The sequence below is a fragment of the Neovison vison genome, chromosome 8 (genome assembly GCF_020171115.1).
Source record: "Neovison vison isolate M4711 chromosome 8, ASM_NN_V1, whole genome shotgun sequence".
Taxonomy (NCBI): domain Eukaryota; kingdom Metazoa; phylum Chordata; class Mammalia; order Carnivora; family Mustelidae; genus Neogale; species Neogale vison.
In genome coordinates, this window is record NC_058098.1 from 56,045,021 (window position 1) to 56,071,559 (window position 26,539).

Genomic DNA, 26,539 nt, shown 5'->3' on the forward strand with positions numbered 1-26,539 from the left:
ATTGGACAAGTGCTTTCTGTTTTTCTGTTGTTGTTGTTATTTATTTTGTTTTGTTTGCACTTTTCGGTTGGTTGGTTAGTTTGTTTTTGTTTTAGCCACTTGAGACATTATCCTCTTTGCTCATAGGAAAGTAAGCTTTCTTTGAGATCTGGTTGGTCCTTCCAGCTAACCCATCTGTGGGCTGACCAGGATAAGTCCCTCCTGCCCCACCCCCACTGCACTCCACATGCACACTGGTGGGATCAGCCCAGAGCTCCGAGTATTCCTGGCAGTCCATTTTGGTTTCTTGATGGGTCAAAGGGATGAGGTCACCATTGTCAGTGAAATCACCACTCCATGATTCATCTGACATCAATTCACCACTTGGGGTGCTCTGACATTCCCAGAGCTTCTCCCAGAGCATAAACAACCTGGGTTCCCTGCCATTTTTCAAGGTTCTGGAGCTAATGCTCCAGCTCCCTGGCTCCCTATTGAGTATCTGCCCCTTTAAGGAGTACTGTAAGAACTGAGAGGAGGAAGTCCTGGACAGGGGAAGCCTCTGAGATGCCATTTTCCTCCAGTCCCAGGACACACCTCATCATTCTTCACAGAAGCCTTCCCCGTGTCTCCAGCAACAGCTTCTTTCCTTGTCCCAAAGCTTTTACCAGGATTTGGCGGGACACATTCTAAAGGGCTCCAGGGTTCTCAGGGGCAAGACCTGATTCCACCCTTATGGATAAGCTCACATTATAGATGGGAAAGTTGAGGCCAGGGGAAGAGAAGTGACATGCTCAGGTTAACACTGTTAACTAGTGTCAGAGCTGGGACCCAATGGACTTTCCCTGAAGGTGGTACTCTGGGAGCTCCTTAACCTCTTCTGATAGATGTACCTTTTAGAACACAAGCCGCCTAAAGCAATGGTCTTGTATGCAAGGGGGCAAGCCCTCCTTTCTTACCCTCTCACAGCAAGTGCCAGAGATCTTTAACCAAGATCTGACTTCAAGGCACTATACTGCCTTCCCTAACCTGTCATTCAGTACACACAAACTATCTTCCAGATTCCCCACATAACCTAAAGCAGTGAGGCAATGGCTATACCCACACTTAGACCCAAATGGAGGGGTCTCGGGAGATGTTCAGTGTGACTACACAAGGACCTTCCAATAATCTAGCAAGTCTTTCTGGGATAGTGGAAATCAGACCAGGGGTTGGGAACTGAGGCCCAAGAAGTGAGGCATGGAGCCATTCCCCAAAGTGTGCTCGTCTTTGACTGCCAGACTTAGCTGGGATAACCACTTTGCCTCTCTAAGTCTGTTTGCTTACCTATAACCCCAGGGAGCACTAAGGCAGATGGTCCAGTTGACCTCTGCACAGTCTCTCAAAGTAGCATTTTCCAATCTTGTGAATCAATGAAAGAAAGCGATTTCTCCATGCGAGCAGAGGGTGGGGGTTGTGGTGTCAGGGTGGAGTGTACCCACTCTCCCCTGCCCTCCGCCCACTGCCTCATGGTCAGGGCAGCAGGAGAGGCCAGTGAACGGGACCTGGCCACATGGTGTTCCCGAGCGTTTCCCAGGCAGGGATCAGGGGTTGCCCCCCGGGGTCAGTGGCAAGTCTTAGAACAAGAGTATCACTCCTCAGGGATCACATCCTCACACCTTCGAAGGACCTCTGAGGATGCTGCCTCCAGAGGAAGCACGGGTCAATTTGCCGCGTCCAGAGCCGGCTGGGTCCCCCTTTGCTGGCTGGCCGGGGGTTGCTTCAGTGGTTCAAGATGCTGTAACTCCCTTAGTCACCAGTTTCAAAGTAAATGATTCAAGCTCCGTGCTGTGAAGAGCCTGGAGGTGGTGGTGGGATGGGGAACCAAGCCATAAGCCCGAGTTCCTACTCTCCAGCTGTGGGGCCACCACCACCCCTCCCCCATCACCCCAAACACCTTAAAAAAATTGTTTTTTAAACCCTCTTGGCCTTTCTTCCTTCCCGGATTTCTAGTTCTGTTGTGCCCTTAGAGGCCGATAGTACAGATCCTGCCTTCCGGGTGGAGTTTAAATATCTATGTATAATTTTGCATGACTATTGCGTCACCGTTTAAGTCGTCGTGGTTCCCCCAAGAGGCCTCCTCGGCTTCTTCCAACACCGGGGCCTTTGGACGCTTCCGGGCGCTGCGGCCACTACCGCGAGGAGCCCTCGGCTCCTCCCGAGCGCTTCCCTTGCGGCCACCTCCCCCAGCCTCACCTTCCCCTCCCCCCATCAGTTCCTCCCCCCCCCCCCCCGCCCCCCGGCCCCGGCTCTGGCCCCGGCTTGCTACTCCGTGGCTCCTCCCCCTCGCCCCCTCCCCAGCGCTCGCGGGGAGTCAAGCTAGGCTGAGCCGGCAGGCCCGAGCGGCGGGCGGGGCGCCGGGCGCGGGGCGCGGGGCGCGCAGCCGGCGGGCGGGGGCGCTGGGCAGGCGGCCGGCTCTCCGGGAGGCGCTTGGGCCCGCCCTCCTCCGGGGCCCAGCCGGGAGGGGGCCCGGGCCGGCGCGGGGCGGGGAGAGCCGCTTGGCCCCTCCCCTCCGCTGCCCTCCCCAAAGTTGCTGTCTCCCCCGGGGCCGGCCAGTCTTATGATCCAGCGGATCCTCCTGGGGAGGCCGGGCCGGGGAGAGGGCGCGGGCGCCGAGCGGTGGGTGCAGCGGGCGGGCGAGGCGACCGGGGCCCGGGCGGGGATCCGGGCAGCGACCGAGGCGGCGGCAGCACCCCGGGCCCGCCGCCCCCTCCCCTCGGGCGGGGGGAGCCGCTGCATGGGGCCGGGGGGGCGGCCCTGCTGCGCGGAGCGGCGGCGGCGGCGGCGGACCCCCCAGGCGGGCTGGGGCTGAGCCCGGGACCGGGGCGGGGGCTCCGGGGGGACCATGCCCGGAGGCCGGCCGGCCGCAGCATGGCTCACGGGCCCGGCGCGCTGATGCTCAAGTGCGTGGTGGTCGGCGACGGGGCGGTGGGCAAGACGTGCCTACTCATGAGCTATGCCAACGACGCCTTCCCGGAGGAGTACGTGCCCACCGTCTTCGACCACTACGCAGGTAAGCCTCGGAACTGCTGACTAAGGGGCCGCTCCCCGGGCCGGGAACTTTGGAACAACTTTGGCGGAGCCCCCTCACCGCCTCCCCCGAGCGCGCTCCGCACCCTCCCCACAGCCCGGCCTTACGCGGGGCTCCCAGCCCCACCCCCAGGCCTCCCCTCTGGCCCTCCCTGTAGGGGCCCGGGAGACCCCTCTTCCTACCCCGCCCCACCCCCTTTCAGTCCCGGCTCCCCACAGTTCCCAACCCTCGGACTGCCTGGGCCGACCTTCTTGACCTTCCCATGGGCTCCTCCCTATTACCCCAAACCCCGGGGGAAACAACTTGGGGCACTGGTCGAGACGTGGCTAGGGGACTTGGGAGAAGGGAGTGGGCAAGTGGGGCCACATCACACCCCGTCCTCGCTGCCACTTAACAGTGAGCCCGGCACAAGGGAAAAGGGGTGACATCTCCCGGGGAGCGCCCGCATGCCTCCGGCTGGGTTGCCAAAAGCAGGTCCTGATGGGGAGCGAGATTGCCCCAGACCTCGGATAATGGAGCTTCTCTCCCCGCCCCCACTTCTGCCCTTGCAGTCAGCGTCACCGTAGGGGGCAAGCAGTATCTCCTGGGACTCTATGACACGGCCGGACAGGTGAGTGTCTTGGCCCCTGGCCGACACCCCCTTGCCTTTCCTCAATTCAGGGTGGCTGTACGTGGCCTTTGGAAACTGAGATGTCTAGGAGGGAGGGTGTGTCTTCGAGGGGCCCGTCTGGATCAAGTCATTATTTCTTTTTTAAGTCAGCAAATTAGGAAAAGGAAAAAACAAAAACAAAAAAAACCCGACCCTAACAACAAACCCATCCCTGCCCACCCCATGCGAACCCCTGGGCTATGAAAGTTTTTGCCTGTGTGTGCTTTCTGTACGGTGCCTGGTGTGTGGGTCCCAACTCCTGTTGCAAAGTGGCAGCGGCCAATCAAGAAGCGCCCTTATTTTTAGTTGCAGATGACCAGGTCTCCCCCTCGCAGCCTCTGTCTGGTCCCTCATTGGTGAGTGGTCTGCCTGCCGGAGGAGCCTGATTGGTGCGAAATGGCATCATCTAATATGATGGGAAGGCATTTGGTCCCGGTTCTGTTTATTACAACATCATTGCACTCTGGGACTCGAGTCCCTGCAAACGTAATTTGTGGTGTTACCAGAGGACCACAGGGAAAAAAAAAGAAAAGAAACAGCCACCATCCAGCCACTCCCCCTGGGGAGGGAGGAGGAAAAAGGGTTAGGCGTTCAGTATGAATCTTGGAGGAGGAGCTTTTTTTTTTTTTTTCCCTCCCCCTTCCCTTCCGTAGGAAGGCCAGGTGACTCTGTCTGGGTTTTCTTTGGGAGAGATTATTGTGCAGAAAGAAGATTCACAGTCCTCCTGGCGGCCTCTGATCATTAGCATAGCAGAGGTGGCTCTCCTCTCTGTCCCTGTCCCTCTTCCTAGACCCACTTTTGCTGTGGAGGTGGGATGATTGCCTGTAATGAAGTTTTGCAGAATCCAGCCCTGTTATTAGACATGCAGGGTTGGGCAGAAGTTTCCACGTGTGGTGCAGACTTGAGTCCTTGAGGACATGTGAACAGCTGAGGGGCTTAGAGAGTGTTCTGGCAAGTGTCAGTGCAGTTTCCTTATCTTACGATGGAAAACATACCCTGTTCATATACTGTGCCAGATGCTCAGCACTGAGTTGGCACACTTGGGTAGGTGCTCAATAAAGGGGATCTTTTCTTTGTAGCTTTTCTAGATTTGGATTTCAGAATTGTTGTACCAGGTTGGATTCTGAAAAATGCCTTGCAGAGGGTGTCTTGATGTGGCTTCTGGTTTCTAAGCTGTTAAGTTAGAAAAGCATCTGAGGATAGAGAAACTGTGGGCAGTGCAAGGTGCCAGAGGCCGTCCTGATTCACCAAACCCACCCAGGTCAGTACAACCAGTCCTTAGCTTGCCAGAGCCCCATTTGGATGCCTGCCTTGTAGCTGTTAGTTACTCTATCAGAACGTATGGAGGGCAAGAGGCAGAACACAGTCCATTAGGTAAAACCCAACTTTTGAGCTGGATGGGTTGATAAATAACAGGTTGAAATCGTTGGTTGAAAAGGAGACTGGTTTTTAAATATCATCTCTAATTTTAACTGCTCTCACTACCACCTCTTCCCTTTCCTCCTTTAACTTGTCACCATGACCATTCATTTGACCACGAGCCCTATTCAAAAGGGTGGGTGTATGTCAGAGCTGTTCTGTGCACATTCAAACCCAACTAATATTTACTGAGTTTCTTCTGCATATCAGGCATGGGGCAGCCATGTGAAATATTCTTTTTTCCCGTGATAGTCTCTCTCTGTAGATGGAGAAACTGGGGCTCAGAGAAGCTTGGTAGCTGACCTCAGATCACACAGCTACTGACAGGTATTGCTGGGGTTATGACCTGGGTCTGAATTTGCTCCCGGTTGAGGTGGGCTGAGATGCCGCCTGGGATGATTAGAGTCCTTGTGGGTCTGTAGACTCAGTACCTGGAACCTGGACAGCCATTCTTTGAGTGGGGGTCGTGCGCTACTGCTACAGAGGAGAGAACCCAGATTCTAATCATCACCCGAAGTTGAGCCCACTCACAAAACCAGGGCTTCCCATACGTCCTCATGATTGCTGTGTCCAGCAGAGATTGTAAGACACATATCAAATGGCATCAAACTATGAGTAAGGTTCAGATATTACTGTTTTGACCCAGTGGTGGGACATCTACTCTGTTGGCCAAGATGTGTTTTAGGGCCCCTTAGTGTTTTTTTCCCAATGTCTGGAACTTTTCCTTTTATTTATTTATTTTCTTTTTAAAGATTTTAAAAATTTATTATGTCAGAGAGAGAACACACACACACACACACACAAGCAGTGGGGAGCCTGATGGAGGACTTGATCCCAAGACCATGGGATCATGACCTGAGCCGAAGGCAGATGCTTAACCGACTGAGCCACCCAGGAGTGCTTGGAACTTTTCCTTTTAGATCAAAGTTAGTGATAATTCATCTTTCAGTGTTTAAGAGTTTATTACTAATAAACAATCTTAGCAATGTAATCATCAACAGGATGAAATGAGGAGTGCCTAGTGTATACCTAGCACTGTGCTAAGCACTTAGGGATTACAAAAGAATAAATTTAAGATAGACGTCTGCCATGGCTGATGTAGAAGTGTCTGAACCCGGTATCTGTTCATGTGTGTTAAATAAGAGATTCCTGTGTTGTTCTTGGTCATTAAGTTCTCATGCCTGTATGAATCAGTATCAGATTAATCTTACGATAAGTCATGATCAGTAAACACATAGACATGCATACACACATGTGTACATATAGAGAGACATTTTTAAGCCTCACAGATGACAGAGAAAGGCCCACGGGCTTTGGAACCAAAGAGGCCTGGGCTCAGATCTCCACCTTGCTGTACTAGTCATGTGATTCTGGCTGTACTTAACCTTCTTTGTGATCTAGTAAGAACATGGATAATTCGAAACTGTGCTGCAGTGTTGTAGACTGGCTTAAACTGTTTCATGTACATAAAAGCAGCTGACACTGTTCTTCACTCATAGTAGATGGGTATAAATATTACAAGAAATTATTGTACTGTACTCTGGGCAGCTTTGTTGGGGGAGGGGAGTCACAGGCGGAAGAGAATAGTGTATTATGTTTGGAGTTGATAGAAATTCCACTAGATGCCAGATGCTGGAACCTTCTCACCCCGAGGTATGGAGCCAGCTCCTACTTCAGGATTCCCGCAGTCCCCGCCACTGGACCCATGGACGCGGTCCAGTGCTCCCTGCTCCACAAGCCCTGTGGTATCAGATGGTGTCCTTTCTCCGTCAGAGCCTGTGTGCCCAGTGACGGGAGAGAGACTTCGGAAAACAGGCTTTCTGTGTGCACTTTGAGAAACAAGTGCGGTCTGTAGGTTTCAGTCTCTTCCACTTGGGGACGTAAGAAGGGTTGAGGAGGAAGCGCACAGCCCTGGAAAACGTCACTTTCTCTCCATAATCTTGGCTCGGAATGTTCACTCACTGTATTTGACTAACAGAATCAGTGTCTCCCTTGAGTGGGAACTTCCAGTCTGTGCTTGCTCTTGGTCTCTTTGACTCCAGTCAAGTTCAAAACTGTAGGTAACATTAGCCCAATTTTCACATTAGGTAACATAGAAGATGACTGTTGTGGATGACCTTTGGCCTTCCAGAGGAGGTCTCTTCCCCCTTGGCCTCTTTGGTTGTTGGCAGAGGGAGAGGGAGGGAGAGGGAATGATGAGCATGAGTGCGTGCTGGGCTGCTTTAGTCCGCGTCATGTGCCCTGCCTGGGCACATCCCTCAACATCCCCAACACCCTTGGCCAAAGGGAAGCACCCTCTCTTGCTTGGCAAAGCCCCTGGGTGGCCCAGGAGTGGCCCTGACATTTTGACCGCCCAGCATTTTGGAGTGGAAGTTGAGGGCAGTGGTGGCTTCCCCGTCTCCAGGGCCCTGTGGAGGGGTCTGGCTTCTGGCCTGGGCCTCTGTGGAGCTTCTCCTTTCTTGCCAGTCTCTCAGGACTGCAGTGGAGGCCCTGTAGCAGCAGACCCATTGTCCATTCAGGGAGGGATGGGACCGGCAGTGTTTTCCCTCCTGCCTCGGTGCTGTTTGGGGCTCAGGGGAAGTGGGAAGAGCTCTCGCTCTCTGTGGGGTGCAGAGCCACCTGGCAAGGTGCTCTTGGGCTGCGGGTTCCAGGCTGATCTCTTCATCCTTGGCAGGAAGGCAGAACTTAATACTCTCAAGAGGGAAGGACTGGCGCCCAGTTTATCCCAGGTCCCAGAATACCCACCCACAGGAGGGTGTGTGTTGGGGGTGCGTTTGTGTTCCCTAAAGTTCCAGATTTATCTGCTGCCTGTGTGTGTGGAAGTTCATATGTATGCTTTTGGGTGTGGTGTTGCTATGTCTGTTGACTGAAACACACACAGATTCAAGGATGCATACATAGAGCTATAAATAGCTTTAACTTAGGTGTCCCTGGGGTTGGCTCTTCAGTGACAAGTGAGATCTGTTTCTTACTTGACAGAGCCCAGCAGCTGTGGCTGCCCTCCAAGCCCTCTGGGGAAGCAGGGAAGTACTTCCCCTCCAGAAGGGAATCTCCAGGGGAGGCAGCCTTGGAATGCCCCATCTTCTGTGTTTCCTGGGGTGGCAGGCCCCTAAAGGCCTCGTAGAACAGGAAGGGACCAGGGGGAGGGCCGCAGTTTGCCACTCATTGGGCTTCTCCTGCCTGTCCTCTGGTTATCTGCCGAGGTAGACTTTTGCCAGATGGGGAAATTGAGAGTTAAGTAGGCTTATGGGAACTAGACAGAGAGGCCGTTAGGAAGAAGGTTTTCCTTCCTTTGGAAGGGGCTTGCAGGGCGCATCGGTAGGGCGTGGGAAGCACACACTCGCACTCCACGGGCTCCAGGGGCCCGCAGCCCGGCACTCTGTCCTGGAAGTGCCCAGAGAGCAGACCCTGGGCCCCAGCGCAGCTTCAACAGGTGAGCCGTGGGTACTAAGCATCTCGGTTTCCCTTAGTAACCTACTAGATTTGTCGGCTGTGCGTTTTCCCTCACCTTTTTAGAAGCTATTTATATCTCCAGCCTGCACCACATCACACGTAACGCTGGTTTCCTTCCCTGCATTGGGAGGGTGGACGGCCTTTGTTGCTCCATCGCCTCTGCAGTGACCCAGTGCTCCGCGCTCCCCTTGTTGTCACTCTGCTCAGCTGTTTGGGATGTGTCAGCTCAGACCATGGTTGTGCAGGCAGGAACCCCGGGGTGGGGACGGTCTGCGTCCTCTCTCACTGGTTTCCGTTTGTGTGTACATGGGCCCTGTCCCCATCCTCTGACCCATCAGGCTGCCTCTTCCACATCGGTCGTGGTGGTCTTGAGGTTTACAGATGTTTGTAACCAGTGCTTCCCAGCAGGTGTATCAGAAGCGGGTGTTACAGGTGTGCTCAGGTCACATCCTGTCCGCCCCGGGAGGGGTGGGGGGCCTTGTGCAACCTCAAGGAGCCTGGGCAAATGTTGTCATTTCTATGTGTGCCCAGTGATGAAAAAAGATGGGAGGCATTATTTTACAGCTCGTGGGTCAGAGGCCTTATGGGGAACCTGGTGTTTGCGGTTTTGTTGTGGAATTTGGGGTTTCAGGAGATGAGACCTAATGGTATTGGAACAAGACAGAACAAAGCAGCTTTCCATGGAGGTGTCAGTTTCCAGCAAGGACACATGGCTTGGCAGCAGTGGGCCAGAGGCCTCCAATACAGAGTAGCAAACTGCAAGGAGGAGGGAAGAGAAGAAGTTACAAAAAAATAAAAACCAAGACCACACATGTCTTTAAAAACTGAAATTGGTGAGTCTCAGCTGGATTTCCTTTTCCCTTGAGCGGGCTTGGTTTTGCCCTAATTTGGCAAGCCTGGATCAAGGAGCAATTCCTTGCCCTCAGCAGTTTGCTGTTCCTCTTTTAGTTTCTGGCAGGCAGCTGCTTGGTAGAGGAAGCACGGGGAGGATGGTGGGGAGGATGGTGGAGAGGCGGGCGGGCTGGTGGCCTGGGGCCATGGCGGGTTCATGGGAGCTCTCCCAGGATTCTTGGAGGAGAGTTCTCCCAGATCCACTGCCTGCCAGGCCCTCTGGGGCCGCTCCTCGCTCCCTCTGAGCTCTGTGAAGACTGTCTTTCTCTCCTCACCGATTCCAGCCCTTAGTAAGGTGCCTAGCGCATGGAAGGCATACGACAAATACTTCTCAGATTGAGTTGATTTTTCTTTGGCTGTCAGCTCATTTCTGTGAAAAGGTTAACCCAAGACTAAGGTGAGAGCCTTTAGATGATACAAGGGTCAAAGGAATCCCAGGCTCGGAGGGATGCCCAGGCAGCCATTACATCCCTTAGTGGTCACCAGTGGGCCCGTCCCCCAGAACTCTCGCGGGCTCAGGCCTTTGCAAGTGGTGTGGGTTTGGATTCTCCAGACCAGCTCCGAATCCCACTCCTCTTCTCTGATGTTGTAAGGCCGGGGGGCCAGCTGGCTCCCCCACCCTGGTGCACGGGGGCAATGATGTCTGCCTCCCAGGGTTGCCGTAGTCACCCTGCGTGGTGGCTGGGGGTGATGGTCTGGGCCGGTGCTGGGGGCCCACACCAGCTCAGCTCCCGTGGTGTTGATGCAGCATTGGCTCTGTGTTCCATGGGAGGGGACAGGAGGGGTCAGATGGCCCACATAGCTGGGAAATCTCATCCTATGAAACCAACTGCTGCATGGTCCCTCCCCCAAAGAGGTGGCAGAGCTGAGCTTTGTGGAAGATGTGGGCTTGCGGGAAGAGGTGGGAGAGAGTAGAGGATACTGGTAGCAGCTGTGAGCCCCCACACTGCACTACCAGGGCTTGGAAATTCCTTTTTCTCAGTTGTGAAATGGGGATGGTAGATGAACCACCTCGCAGAGTCATTGGATCAAACCAAAGCTTCCAGTTCTCAGGCTCAAGGCCGAGGGCTAGGGCCTGGGACGGGCAACCCTCGGCTTGGGTGGTCCCTTCCAGCAGCCATCAGGAGCCATCCTGCCCAGCAACTTCACTGCTGCCCCCCCCCCGCCCCGCCACCACGTACAGAACTCGTGATCTCGTCTCCGTCCCGTGAAGGGAGACAAGGGGGAGTATTGGATTGAATGAGGTCACGCGGCAGAAGGTCACCGGGAGCTTGTATTCTGGGTGGGGAGGAAGAGGATGGGGAGCACAGGCAGAGTGGGATGTCCCAAATGTGTCCATATGGCTCCCAGATCCCTGGTATCAGTGTCGACTTGTGGAACCAGGCTGATCTTTAAATGAGGGAGTGTTTCACCCAGTAACTGACAACTTAGTAATTAGAGGGATATTAATCTGGTGCTGTGTTGCTTGTTGATTTTAATAGAAAGAACAGAAAGGGGAGGGGAGGGACTTTATTTTTGTTACTGTCTTCTTTTCAAGTGGCTGGTGGGAGCAGGGAACCAGCCGCCTCTCTCCCACTCCCCAGACTTGCCAGCCCTGCCTAGACTCAGGGTAGAATCGGAGGGTTTTACTAACGACACACTCCCCCCCCGAGTGGTATTTTATAGACTGCAAAGCATGTTGCATTTGGTACCTCCCAGATGCTTCTCCCCCGCTCTGTGAGGAAAGGAAGCAAGTGGTGTTTGCCTCCGTTTGTGGGTCAGGGAGGTTAAGGACGCCTTCCAGGCCACGAAGCTGGTGAAAGGCAACAACAGCAAGCAAGCTGTCCCTCTCCAAGTCCTGGGTTCTTTATGTTAAATTCCTCATGCTAATCAGCTCCAGAGTGTTAAATGTGTCTTTTACATCACCCCTATTCCGTCGTTGGATTTTTCATGCAACAAGTACACCCGGAGAGCATCGCTTTTCCAGATGGAAGAGCTGGTGGAATGGTGTCTGGTGCTGGAGGGGTCGGGGCTGCTGCTCACTTGGCCCCCCAAGCGCTGGCCCCCAGAAGTGAAGGGTGTTTGGCCAGTGTGTTCATTAACCTTCACTCCTGCTTGAAAAGAGGCCTCCCCTGGTGGTGCAGGCGGCTGAGCTGTGGGTGAGGATGCGGAAGCTGCTCAGTGCCCTTTGGGTGCAGGGAAGGGGGGACTGGGAAAGTTCTATGTTAACTTCAGCTGACTCTCCTCCAGCCCAGGAGCTCCCTCCCCAGCCCTTTGCATCTTTGCCCTTGTTTGCCCCTTGTTTGTGGCCTCCTAACCTTGACCTGACATGAGCTTGGTAACTGGGGACCGCCAGGCTGGCCAGCTTTGGCCTGCCACAGTGCCTTTTCTGTCCCCATAGTGGCTGCTCTAGGCCTTCCTCCCCCTAAGAGCTCCTTTTTAGGGGAAAACTGTTTCCAAATGAAACATATCCAGTCTGTCCCACTTACAACTGAATATTCCCTGTTGACAACCAGAGACTGCCTCTCCCACCCCTGCTCATTTTGTTTGCCTTCCTGAGCTGTCTGCGTGGACATGAGCTCTGCAGGGACCCCTTTCTTCCAGCCCCTGCGGTAGCCCCCGTGGTTTCAGGATGAAATGAAAACCTTCATGCAGTCTGTCAGCAAACCGTTGGGGGACGCCTCTGGTCCTCCCAGTTCAGCGAAAGGGTAGGGTCCTCACCCTGTTTACGGGGTGGGAGGGCAGAGGGGCCCGGCTCTGGTAAGAGACCGGCTGCGCGTGAGAGCTCAGCTCGGTAGGGGTTTGCCAGGTTGATTTGTAGGCGCAGGAAGTGCGCAGGTCGGATTCTGCCCTGTACTAGATGCTCAGCAAAGTTTGAGTTACCGCCCTCCTTCTCAGATGTGCTCCTCACACCGAGACCATCTCCTGAGAACTTGTTAGAAATCCACTTTCTTAGAGGCCACCCCAGACCTCCTGAATCAGAAACTCCCCAACAGCTCTGTTCCTATAGACCCTCCGGGGGATTCTGATGCGGGCTGAAAAGTCTGAGTTACTAAATATTGTGTACTCACTATCTCCTCATAGCAAGCCGCCTCCCCTCAGCCCCTCCCCTGCCCCCCCATATTTTCCCCACTCCTCCCACACCACCTATATACGTACACACCACACACACGCCCCACACACTATACACATAGACACATACCCCCTCTCACACACATAGACGCGCATACATGCCACACACATGCACACTACGCACACACCCCTTACACGCATACATCCCCTCCACACACACACATATACACCATGCACATACACACACCTCACACACTCACCACACACATGCACACCACACACACTGCATATCATATATATACATCAGAGACATACCCCCCATACCACATATACATCATACACATACACACCACACACATACACACATATACACTACACACATGCCTCACACACTACACACGTAGACACATACCCCCTCATATACATACACACCGTACCACATATATACCACACACACACCCCTCACACCACATACACCCCCTCCACACACACACATATACATCATGCACGTATACACACCACACACACCGCATATCATATACGTACATCACACAGAGACATACCACCACACATACCACATATGCATCATACACATACACACACATACACACATATCATATACGCACCACACACACACAACACACATGCCTCACACACTATATACGTAGACACATACCCCCTCACACACACACACACACCACATATACACCACACACATGCACACCACATACATACCCCTCACCGTATACACTCCCTCACACACACACATATACACCATGCACATAGACAGACCTCACACACCCCCCATATACACACATAACCCCATACACACACACACCCCACACACATCACATATACACCATACAAATACATACACACCATACATATACACACTATACACATCCTCCATGGATTTACACACCTACTCTGTGCATATACACATGCACACATGCATATGCTGGACACACATCACACACAGACATCACATACATGCACTCGCCCCCCCAGACACTGTCCCTGGAGTGCAGGGAGCATAATTTATTTACTTTTAACCCCTACGCTACCAAATGTAGTGCCGTGCATCCTATTTCTAGTTCTGTACACATGGCTGGGACTCTTGATACTTATTGGAATGAATTGAAGCTCCCTACTTAGCTGGTTTGATACAGATGTGGCCAAGGGCACTATCAGAAGGAACTTGAAACAGAACTTCCTAAGCTGCCCTTGGCTCCACTGATGTGCTGTCTGGCCCAGGGCACATAGTAGGCTCCACTGGTATTCCTTGATGAGGTCTAAGTGCCAAGGCATTTTTCTTCTGTGCCTTAAGCGGCTAGACAGATTGGGGCCTGGGCCCTGCTCTGTTCACTGTAGCTGAGGTTAGCACTCCAGGTGCTGACAGACCTGCCCCTGAGGACTCTGACAGTTTGGTTTGTGCTAAATTAGTTCCAAAGCAACAGATGGGCTATGACGTCCTTTTGTATTAAAAGTCCCCAGGCAGGTCACCAGGAGCAATTGGAGGAAGGGCTGTTACTCAGACATGCATCTCGGCAGTAATTACTCTGGCTGACCAAAGCTTTCTGTGTAAGTGTCCTCTTCCATTCTCCTGGCTGGCTGACCAACCGACCGACCTACCTTCCTTCCTTCCTTCCTTCCTCCCCCTCTCTCTCCCTCCCTCCCTCTCTCTCTGTCTCTGCCCCCCCTTCTTTTTTTCCCCAGCTTGTTTCAGTATAGAAAAACCATCTTCTTTCACATGGCATAATGGTTGGGATTATGAATGTGTTGGCTCAAAGTACGCCCCCTCTAAGAGCTGCCAGGGAGAGAGAACATTTACTCCTGAATGTCCAGTTTAATTAAAATTCCATTTTCCCCAGCTTACTTTTCAAAGGGCTGTCCTCCCCAGTGAGCTGGCTCAGGGCTCACATTTATTACCTTGGGCTGTTTCTAGTGGCCTCTGGCCCTGGAGGAATGGGGAAGGGGCTGGATATGAGCGACAAGAGGAGAGAGGTGGCAGGTTCCCTGCTTCCTTCTGGGGGTGTGTGTAAAGGCTGAAGCCTTCGTCCAGGTCTTTGTCCAGATCTGTGGGAAGTGAGAAGGCCCTCCTGAGGCTGAGGTGCCCTGTGACCTCCTCCCTCCTCTGTGACTCCGGACATCTTGCAGTTGAGCCCCTTCTTTGAATTTCAACGGAGAAATTGTCTATAGGCCATATCCTAGCCTCTGGTCTCATTCATATAGAACTCTTTCCTCAGCACCCAGATTATAAGCCCTCAGAGGGGGACTGCCCGTGGTGCCCAGCACTTGGCAAAAAGTTGGGGGATCCCAGCAGGAGGTAGGTGAGTGTGGGGTTTAGGGGCATCCGTCGGAAAGATTATTATGGAAAGAACCTCTCTGATGAGAACAGCTCATTTTAAAGGGGATTCTGATCTGTCTGGACATTACGGAAGGTGTTTAAAATCAGATTATAGGTAGTCATTCTAAAGCATCGCCCATTTAAGTATAACAGAACTCATTTCTTAACTCCTGGAACCCGTTAGCAGAAAGGCTGCCAGGTCTGCTTGGATAAAATGCGGACCAGGGTGTGAACTGTTCTCCAGCAAGTCTGGCTCTACAGGAGCCCTGCAGTGTGTCGCTGGGCAGGCGTCCCTCCAGCCTGTCCTGTGGCACTCTGCTAACAGCAAGAGGAGGGGAGAGCCCTTGGGCTGACCTGTTCAGCTTGGCCTGGAAGGAGGGGAGACACCAGTGCTCCCTGCAGGAAGCTGGGACACCCTGCTGTCCCACCTCACAGAGTGGCATGGAAGCATCACTGTCCAGGCAAGCTGATGTTAGAAAGAAACCGATTCCTCTGAAATTCCTCATGGACCAAACCAATGGGTGTGTGAGTTTTACTTCTTTCCCTCTCATAATATTGAGATATAATTCATATTCAGTGGATTTTATATATGGACAAAGTTGTACAGTCATTGCCACTATTTAATTCCAGAACATTCTCATCATCCCCCAAAGAAACCCTATACCCATTAGCAGTCACTGTCCATTTTCCTGTCCCCCAGCCCCTGGCAACCACTGAACTACTTTCTATCTCTATGGACTTGCTTATTTCACAGAAGTGGAATCATGTAATATACAGCCTTTTCTGTCAGGCTTCTTCACTTGGTGTAATGTTTTCAAAATTCATAGAATTTATATATATATATAAACACACACGTATATATATATATTATTATATATAATATAGGTTATTCAGTAATTCATTTCATTTTTATGGCTGAATAATCCACGTCTTTCCTTTTTATTCCTTTTTATCAGCCATTATTACATGGACACTCTGCCCAGGTCCTAGGAACCCGTTTTTGGGTGCTGAGGCAGAAAGTAGAGCTCTGTTGCGCATAGCCTCACGCTGTCTTCACCCCTGCCTGAGCGGGGATGGAGCTGGTCTCCCATTTCCCCTTCCAGGGTCTGGTTCAATCTGTACCTCTGTTCCTAGTCTCCCAACCCCCACCAACACCTTTATATCTTTATTCAGCAGATCTAAGAGTATCTGTTAAACACAGGTGAGGTGAGGAATAAAGACCCATCAGTAGGAATTTAGAGTCCAGTAGGAAGAGAAGATGTATACAGATGATCAAAATGCAAGTAGAAATGTGATGTGCAGGGAGGGATAGAGAGGGAGGAAGAGAGGGAGAGAAAGAGAAAGAGAGAAAGAAAACAATGTGATGTGCCGTGAGAAGGTGGAAATGGTGGAACGTGAGGCGTGACACAAAGGTGTGGCACTGCTTGGCTACTTGCCCAGAGCCTCACAGATCGTGAGGCCATTGAGATTCAGAAGCAACAACCCAGGCACTCACGGATCATTGGGTCCATGGGTCTGATTTGTGTTAACTCATAAGAGATCCAGATACAAATGAGGTTGCCAAAGGAGTAATTTACCATGTGGTCTCGGTGGGAAAATAGACACAAGACATAAACCAAAAGCTCCCCAAAGAGGAAAAGCATACAGTAATCCCCCACACCACCTGGGGTTTTGCTTCCTGAAGCTTCAGTTACCCGTGGTCAGCTGCAGTCCGGAAGCGTCCTCCTTCTGACATGCCATCGGAAGGGCAGGAGTGTCCCACCTAGCGCTACGTCATAGTGCTGACTTACAGCATCACCTCGCTGCATCTCATCACGTGGGCATTTTAGCATCTCACAGCATCACAGGGAGGGCAAGTCCATATCTATAGTAAGATATTTTGAGAGAGGGAGAGAAACCACTTCACATAACTTTCATTATAGTATATTGTTTTATTTTCTTATCAGGCATTCACTGAGGATCTTGAAATGTATCCCTGTGGATAAATAGGGACTATTCTAGCCAGTGAACTTACAATATGCAGAGATAATGCAAACAAAAACTTTTCATTTTACCTATCAAGTTGGGCAAGATGGGAAAAATTGATACCCAGGAGTTAAGGAAGCTGATGCTCTGTGCACCACTGTTCGGAGTAAAAGCAGACCCAAACTGTTGAGGGTTAATTTGGCAAAGATCACTTCAGGGATCCATTTCTATAAATTTACACCAAGGAAGCATTCAGAGTACACAGATTTGCAAAGAATTGTTTTTTTTTCATGATTTTTAAAATAGTGATAAATTGTGAACACATCAATGCATATTAAAAAGCGATTTGTTAAATGATAGCATGATGTGTATTAGGATAATCACAGCCATTAAAATCTGCTTTCAAGGGGTGCCTGGGTGGCTCAGTCGGTTAAGCATTTGACTCTCGGTTTCTGTTCAGGTCATGATCTTGCGATCGCGGGATCAAGCCCCGCATCAGGCTCTGACTGAGGAGTCAGGGAGGGGGGATCTGCTTCAGATTCTCTCTCTCCCTCTCCCTCCTTACTTTCTCTTTCTCTCTCAAATAAATAAAATCTTTTCCAAAATACCTGCTTTCAACAAATATTTAAAGATAGTGAAAAGGCTAATGATGTGTTATGTGTAAAAGAGCAGGGATCAAAACTGTGTGTGTGTATATATATATACACACACACACACACACATCTCATGATGACAACTTTGAAAAATACCCATATATGTCATATATGAAGAAAAAAATTGGAACAAAACTGTCAAAATGTTAGTGTTTGACTCTAGGTGGTGATACTGAATATATGTAGAAATTTACTTCTTTATTCTTTTTTCCTCTAATTTTTAAGAAGTCATTTCATTTTTTTTAAAGATTTATTTATTTGACAGACAGATCATAAGCAGGCAGAGAGGCAGGCAGAGAGAGAGGAGGAAGCAGGCTCCTTGCTGAGCAGAGAGCCCAACGCGGGGCTCCATCCCAGGACCCTGAGGTTATGACCTGAGCCAAAGGCAGAGGCTTAACCCACTGAGCCATCCAGGTGTCCCATTGTGGTTCTATTTTTAATTTTTAAGAGCCTTTTCCTGTTCTTTAGATGCGCCTTTTTCTTTTCCTTTGGCATCTTCTAAGTCTAGTTTGTTTTGCTTTTTTGATTGTCTTTTCTAATTTCTCTAAGGATGTTAATGATAGTTATTCGAAGCTTTATGTCTCTTTGCATAGTATCACATTTGGATCTGTCTTTAATGGTCGTTCCTCAGAGGTCCACTCACTTTTATGAGAGTGGCACTGGGAAGTGGCATGTGGGAAGCTCTGTGTGTATGAGTGAAGTTGGCTGACTCTCGTCCTTACTGAAGGTCAGGATTTCCCTACCTCAGCACTCTCGATTTTATTTTGGGCCAGAAAATTCTTGGTTATGGTGGCCGTCCTATGTATTGCAGGACATTTAGCAGCATCCCTGGTATCTTCCCACTAGGTAGGTGCCTGTAGCATCTCGTCCCAGTCATGACAAGCAAAAATGTCTCCCAAATGTTGCCTTGGGGCAACATGACCCCTCATTACCCCTGGCACCCCCAGTTGAGAACCATTGCTAGAGGTGATCTGTTGGGGCCTTTTCACTGGGGACTCTTCAACATCAGATTTTAGGTCTCTCCCCTTGGGCTACTCATATTCCTTAGAAAAGAATCTTCCACTCTCCTGTCTGAGGGGTTCAGGCATGGCTGCCACCATTCTGGGAAGCGAGTGGTGGAAGCAGAGTAGTGGTCTTAATTTTTAGCATGTGTCCTGACCTTGTGTTTAGGACATTCAACTGGATCTTGCATCCTCCCAACCAGGGGACCCTCTGTTCTACTCGCTGCGGATACTACCTACCCCCACCTGTTGTCAGGGTTGGGGAGAGCCCTCACCATGATAGAGAACCGCATCTGGAATTTAGATGCTGTGTAAGCAGACACACGTCATCCCCTTGTCCGTGGCTCCAGCTTCAGTCCACCTGCAGAAGAACAGGCAGCTGCCCTTCCTACACCTTCAGGGGGCTCTGTCTTTAGGTGCCTTCTACCTTCCTCTCATTGCTGTCCTCCTGAGTCTGCTAAGTCAAGTCCCACTCATTCTTCCTCCTCCCAGCTTCTAGAATTGTTTTGCTCTTGTCTCCTTTCCTATTTGCTTTGTCCCTGTGGCTTTATGCCTTTTTTTTTTTTAATTACCATAATGTTAGAGGATTTTGGAGCACTCAGAGATAAACGCATGTGTTCAGTTGGCTGGGATTTAACTAAAGTGATCCCATTTTTTTTTTTTCTTAGCTAGAAACATAAATATGAAGAACAAAGTTAGAGTGATGGATATGCTTTCCGGTGCCTGCTATCCAGTGCAGCTTTCCTTAGCATCAGGGGACTTGGGGAAATGAATTTTGGCTTGCTTGGGATGGAGGCTTTGCAGCACACAGAATTAGAAATCTTAGAGGAAATGTATATTATATCTAGGTCCTGGAACCCTCTGATAAGCTTTTCCTTCCACAGGAGAGTGTGGCTCTCTAGTGACTATGATCTGTGTGTCCACAACAGCCAGTGTCTTAACCATCGGCAGAGCTAGGTGGATACTGATATTCTAATTATGCAATTTCTTCTTTACTAGACTGTGCAGAGTCTGTATAGACCACGACTTTTCAGTTAACCTATTTTTCAGCCAGGCCAAAACATGCTGTATTAGGTTATAGATTTGCTTAGATACATTTTAGTCCCCTTGATTAGATTTGGGTGTTCTCCAGTGTGACCCACATTGCAGATGACTAATAACAGCTGCAGTTTGATTCTCATTAATCTAATTTGCAAAATGTAGCCTAGTGTCTGAGAATTAGGGTGTCCTAGGGTGTCAAGTTCCCTTGACTTAGTCACTGTACCTACAGGTATTAATGACAGCGGGAGGCGGGCAGGAGGACGGGCTCTGGGGACGGGCAGTTTTTTTAGGTGAGAAGATGGCCCCTGTGTATGGGTTTGGGATGAGGAGGGTCACAGGCGGGACAAGGTATCCCAAGCCAAGAGAAAACACAGAGGGAGATGCATAGGAGAGAAGCAGAGTGCCTCCATTGGGTGGTCATCAGGGAAGCTGGTAGTCGTAAGTTAGGGAGGAGATTGGATGTCAGCGGTGGCTAGCCTCCACCACCAGGCTAAAGGCCTTGGACTTTCTAAGGGGTGCCGTGGGGGAGGGCCAGGGAAGTCTTCTGAAGGTCTGTGCCACGGTGGGAGACTAATACAGAAACATGAGGTCATGTGGATTTTTCCACACAGACTTTTCTAATGCTCAAGGGTGGACAAACCTTCTCCCCTCTGAACTCATGTGCCACTTAGCACATGCGTCCCCTGTCATTAATTTTGTGCCTACATTTGACTCCTTCTTTGGATGTGTTGATTTCATTTAGCCATAACAACGACCTTTAGAGGCAGGTGATATTATCTTCCTGTCCTGCCTCCTTTTTTTTCTTTTTCTTTTTCTTTTTTTTTTTTTTTTAATGGATAAGAAAACAGACCCAGAAACACCGAAATAACTTGTGCAGGTTACCCTCATGGCCCATGAGCGGGAGCGCCAGACCTCCGACCAAGCCCTCTGGCTCCCCGTCTGTAATTCAGTGCCCCCTGCCCCCCACTGCCAGTGTCTTACTAGATCACCTAAGTCAGGTGATGCCTCCCTGAAGGGACAGGTGTTCTGTCTGACTTCAGGCAGCACATGACACACGCACTGAGGGAGCCGACGTGCTGGATGGCGGGCTCAACGGGACTCACCTTAGTGGGGAGCAGCTGGTGGGCCCGGAGCGGGCACTGCGCAGGTACCCATGCAATCTGGCCACACCGTATGGCCCACACCTCTAAGACTGAAAACCATGGTCCCCCCTGCCCCGCCCAGCTGCTCGAGTGAGTCTCCCCACCTCTTCACCTGGTGCCCTGGGCACAGCTGCCTGTCTCTGATTTCGGTTCCCCAGCTCTTGGTTTGCTTCTACACATGCCCCAGCTCCCCAGCCAGGTTCTCTACAGTGGGAGCGCCGGGTGTGTGGATTGGCGGAGCCTCTCGGAACACACGGGATTGCCGGCGCAAACGTGCGTCCGGTTACCATTCCATAGCCACTGAAAACTGCCTGCAGCTGTGAGCCTACGAGCCTGCGAGGCCACGGCGGCTGTGCCACGGTCCATGTGCAGTAAAATGCTGCCTTCTGGCCTGGCCTGCCACCAGCTATGCACTTAGGAAACCAGCAACACTTCTCAGTGTGCTTCCCACAAAGTTGATTCACTGTTAGCCCTCCTTTGCCACCTGCTTATTCCTCTGCCCCAAAGTGGCTGAAACCAAGTGGACAAGGAACCACCCCGCGCACGGTCATAAGCCAACAGCTACCACATCCGCCGGAGAGCCTCTCCTACTGTATGGAGCTCCTTCTCATTCAGTCTTCCCAACACTTACTCCATTTTCTAGATATGGGAAAGAAGGGGAAAGTAACTTGCCCAAGACCACATAGCTAGTAAGCCTGTGATTCAGAGTTTTAAATAGTCTGTGTCCAGAGCCTATGATCCACAGCCTGGTCAAAACAAAGGGGCTAGGAGGGCTCTAAAGTAGTTGTTAGGACGGCGTTCCTGCCTCACTTCTGCCCCACTCTCCTGGGCCTCTGGATGCGGGAGGAGCTTTTCCAAGCCTTGGCTTCTTCCTCTGGAAAGTGGGAGCTGCCCTACGTCATAGGCTAATGGTGCAGGATGAGTGGGAAAGCTGGAGCTGGCGTGAACGCGGGAGCAAGCTGCCCTTCCCGGGGCTGGGAAGTGAAATAAGACTGGAGTAAGGTGGTGTGGTTACTTGCTACAGGACTGGGAGAGCTCTGTTGGGAATCTTCTGTAGTCCAGAGCTGAAGAGGGGCAGATAAAGGAAGTGATGTAAGGCAGGTAGAGTCAGGGGTATAGAGCGCTCCCCAAGAGGGGTAAGCCTTGCTCAACACTGGGAGCAGCGTAGTGGTGATCTAACTCAGGTCCCCAGGACTTGATGCGTTGGGTGTTTCTGCCCTGTATTTCAAAGAGATCTCTGTGAGAATGTGTCTGTGTGTCTGTGTGCGCGTGTGCGGGTAGGCACGAGGACTCCACTTGGCACACCTGTGGACCAGGGTGTATTTTTCTGAAATTAAGGTGAAATTGATGCAACATAAAGTTAATCATCTTAAAGTGTACCATCCATTGGCACTTAGTACATTCACAGTGTCGCAAACCCAGCACCTCGATCTAGTTGCTACAGTGTTCATCACCCTAACCTAAATTGTGTGTTTTTCCAAGGGTCTGTTCCGTGAAAGTGTATTTGTGAACTACATTAGGTTGCCCTGATTTTAACTGCCCGCCCCGAAGTCTTCTCGTCTCAGATGGCAGGTTGCACTGTATGTTTGGCTAAGGAGTGTGGTTCAAGTACTCGGATTCCAAATGGGCCTGTTAGTCATGGTTTAGCTCTTCCGTGCAGTTTGGCTGCCTCATTCTGGGCATGGAGAGAAACCAGCATTTCAGGCTTAATCGGAGTGTCGTTCCTGGGGTCTTTTCTTGCCATTTGGCTGCTTGTCTTCCTAGTACATTAAAAGCCCAGGAGTAAGTATCCATGTCAGTGGGTGGCTTCAGGCTTTGAGAGCGTCTTCCCTGGCCTCACAGGCAGAGAACGAATGGTGGGTGTTAGTCCCCAGCTGAGGAAAATGGTGTTTCTCCTGGATCTAGCTCGTCCCTAACTCCCAGTTCTGTGTTGGCTGTCTGTGCTCCATGTGGTCCCTCCAGCCCCTGCTGTAGGAGGCCCAGGTGACCTGTGGCCCAGATGTGGATGGGCCCCTGCCAGTGTCCGTCCTGGGACTCCCATATGCCTCCCTGTGTGTGGCTAACCCTGGGGCAGCACCTGCTCCAGTGTGGTACAGGGACCAGAGCACTGGCTGATGTAGAAAGTCTCCATGAGCTGCAGAGATGGGGCCAGTGAGGGACAAATCCTTATATACTGATGGGGTGGATGGGGGGAGGGAAAGCGACGTAGAGGAGCAGCCGGAGAAGACGGGGGCGGGGGTTGCTACCTCAGGTAGTCTAGGGAATACTTCATTCTGATCGGACTTCTCAGATCATGTACCCGCCCAAACACCAGTGACCATGACCCTGGGGGTCGGTAATGAACCCCGTGGAAAAATCCAGGGGCTACTTCATTCTGATTGGACAACCTAGGTCAGGTACCCACTCAGGAACCTGACAGTGGCCAGTGGCACTCCAAGACGGCTTAGTCTAACCAGGGATCACCTTAGCTGAGTCTGGACTCTGAGGCCGTGGAGGCATGCCTTGGGGTGAAGGAGAGATGGGGCTGAACTAAATCGGTTTTGGAAGGGTAGAAGTAGGAGAAGGGTGCTGGGTAGACAGTCAACAATATCCTCCTTACCCAGGTACAGTAAAGGTCAAGGCACTGAAGAAAAGGCAGCGGCGAAGAGCAGTAGCAGGAACTAAAAATGCTGCAAGGATCTCGGTTTGAGGCTCCATTACTTCAGGGCTCCCATCGCTCAGGCCAAAGGGTTGGACCCCTCAGTGCATCACAGGAAAATTGCCTTGATTGCAGGAGGCAGTTTGATTCTTGGCTGACGGCGGTGACGCAGTGGGAGACACTAGCCTGTTGATGGAGAATTCACTTGCTCCACCTTCTCCAGCTTTGTAGCTAGCCCGGTGCAAGGCAGCGGCGATCCGGCAGCCGGGAACCTTTTGGGCTTCACCTTTGAACACACCAGCCTCATTCATGCAACAATAATTTAATAAGCCGCTACTATGAGCCAGGCTTTGAACTGTCCCCTGCCCTCAGGTAGTCTGTGGAGGATACAGACAAGAAGAGAGCCAGTCCGGTTCTAGTAGAATGTAAGATGTGAGATGGCGGGAGGGGCCCAGGGTGCCAAGGAAGCACAGAACAGTGGGTGTTAGTCTGAACTGCAGGTTCAGGGAAGGTTTGTTGGATGCAGAGATTTTTAGACCAGAGCTTGGAAGCTGAATAGGAACTACCCAGGTAAAGAGGTTTGGGAGGGGAAGGACAGTGGGCGCCTGGGCAAGGGGCTCTCTTGCTAAGTATCTGGGATGTCTCCGGGTCTGGCTCACACCTGATTGAGTGGTGGTATCTTTCACTGAGAGGGCGAACATAGGAGGAGTTGCACGTTTGAGAGAGAAGAAATTATTGTAATGCAGAAATGTCGAATTTGGAATGCTTCTAATTTAGCTCCCAGGAAGCATCTAGACACTCAGAAGGCAGAGAGCTCCTCCACATACGCTTTCCTGACCAGATACTTGACATCTGAAGCTTAATACGTCCAGCAACTGGCCTATTGAGTTTTCTTCCTCATGTGCTTCTCTACCCACAGGCTTTGTCTTCTCTGTCCAAGACATTATCTATCCATTCAGCTGCACAAGCTGAACCCTGGATTCTTCCAGAGCCCTCCCTGACCTTCAGCTCCACGTCCAGCTTGTCTCCCAAGTCTGAGTCCACTTCCAGGGTAGATCTAGAATCCTCCATTTGTCCAGCTGTCGGCCACTCCCACTGGGTCCATGCTATTATCTTCTCTAGGCTGAATTACCGTCACGGCCTTTCTCCAGCTCTCCAGTCCACCTCTAATTCATTCTCCACAAAGCAGCCTGAATTGCCTTTTTAAAAAAATAAGTTATACCACTTCCTCCCTGCCCCGAACCTTTCCATAACTTTCCATTGCAATGGCTCTGATGGTCCAGGATGGCTTCCTTTCCAGCCCTGCCTTGTCTGTCACTCTGGCCTTTCCCCAGGACCTCATCTGTCTGTCAGGGTGATTCTGCAGGGCTTTTGCACATACTGTCCAGTATCTGCCTCCTTAAACTGCCCCCCAGATCTCAGGTTAGAGTCTTTCCACCCAACAGGTCTTTCCTCACCCCTAGACTGAACCTGGCCTCCTGGGTTATTTTCCCCCTGAGCAACTATCCTGATTTGCATTTCTTGTCACTTTGGTCTCATTTTGTTAAATGCCTGCCTCCGTGCCTCAACTGTGTCAGACCCATCTCCCCTTTTCATAACAAACCTGTCTCCTTTCCTCTTCCTCAAATGAAATCTGCAGGAGGCGTACTTGATACACATCATTTTAAATCAACGTAACATCTTACGACAGGAAGGAGAATAAAAGGAAAGTCACAATAAAAATATTTATTTCAGTATTAAATTCCTAAGTTTGCAGGTCTGAGTGCTCCACAGATCACAGTGAAGTAGTCAGATGCCTACACATGCAGGTGGAATGACCACGAAGGCCCAGCTATCAAGGTTGACGAGTATAATTGTGTCTTATTGGTAGTTCCACGCAAAGAGCGATATTGCCTGTGGTGTGCCGTTTTCTACAATAACGTGCAACTCCTATTATGTTTTGAGCCAAATAAAGTATGGTCTACCTTTCTCCTTCAATTTGCACTGAAGTTACCATCCTAGAAAATTCATGAAAACTGCACAACAAATACTTTGTGCTTTTATGTACAACGGAGTTAGGTCCTAGTTCGGGTCTTTATAAAAGGGTCTGTCATGTTTATCAACGCCTCGCAGTACGCTCACTAGTCCCGTGGTACCTGGGACCGTTATTCGTTACACAAGTTACATAGGATGCTGGCTCCCATCCCTCATTGCCAGGAGAGCCCCCATTGGTGTTGACCATAGAAACAACCCCCACATCTCCAAAAGCCTCCGATGAGGAGCAGTCCTGCCTGAGCTGAGACGCACTTGCCTTCCCTCTGCTACCCTGTGAGCCTCCGGGGCCGGGTGTGTTTTTCACCGTAGCCTACACCATGGCCAGCGCCTAGTGCTGGATACTCGGTGGGATAAATGAATGAATTTTCCACCACCATGAAATGTGCTGAGAAAACCCGAAAAGGAGTATCCTGCATGGGCGTGTGGCCTGAATTTACTTTCTGTGTGCATGCCTTAGGCCCGCTGACCTCCGTTTCAGGGAAAGCGACGCGTCATTATAGCTGCAGACGATACAGACTTTGAGCTCTCGGTCCTTGACAACACGGAAGTTGTCTCGCTGCGCACAAACGAAATCGCGCCAGCTCTGAAGTTGTGGTGTGTCTTTTTTTGGAAAGTCAGGCTTGTGTGTTGAAGAGCTCAAAACACTTGACCAGCTCGCTCATGTATCTTAACATGTGTTTGCTATATTGATTCTCCCTTCACAGATGGGGAAAGGAAGTTCGCCGAAGGGCCATATTTAGCGAAGTCTTGATCCTCTGCCTTGTGGGGTCAGCGCAGAGAAAAGAGAATCCTAACGCTTGATTTTTAGCCAGCAGTTGAAGCCTCCTCCCACATGAAATCTGTTACGAGGGCTGCTCCCAAGGGTGGAAAGCATGAGGCTGAGCAGTTTTCAGCGTGGGATGTGGCCATCCAGGGCAGGCCTCTCTTTCTGGAGATGAGGAAGTGCTGGTTTGTGAGGTCTTGGTCGGGGAGCACACCGTCTGTCTGCTCCCCCATGCCTCATTTTCTCTCCTTTTTCTCCTGCCCGTCTGAACAGGACTTAGGATCAGGAGGGTGATCAGGAGGAAGATGGTGGTGGAACAGAAGCCAAAGATCCAGTTCACTAGCTCTCAAATAATCGTTACGTTAATTGGAAGACTGACTTAACTGTGCATCAAAGTACATGAAGATGACAGTCGCCAAAAATTAGAGGCTAAACCTTCAATTTCA

The 26,539-nt window shown here is 51.1% G+C and overlaps 1 protein-coding gene across 3 annotated transcripts in view; it reads left to right on the forward strand.

The window, feature by feature from the left end:
• The first annotated feature begins 2,827 nt into the window (after window positions 1-2,827).
• Window positions 2,828-26,539, forward strand: part of RHOQ (ras homolog family member Q) — a 34,690-nt gene continuing 10,978 nt past the window's right edge. For all 3 annotated transcript variants that reach the window (XM_044263640.1, XM_044263642.1, XM_044263641.1), the window contains exons 1-2: window positions 2,828-3,028; window positions 3,598-3,656. In XM_044263640.1, coding sequence (XP_044119575.1) covers window positions 2,887-3,028; window positions 3,598-3,656 — 201 coding nt within the window. In that variant the 5' untranslated portion in view covers window positions 2,828-2,886. The remainder of the gene's footprint in view (window positions 3,029-3,597; window positions 3,657-26,539) is intronic.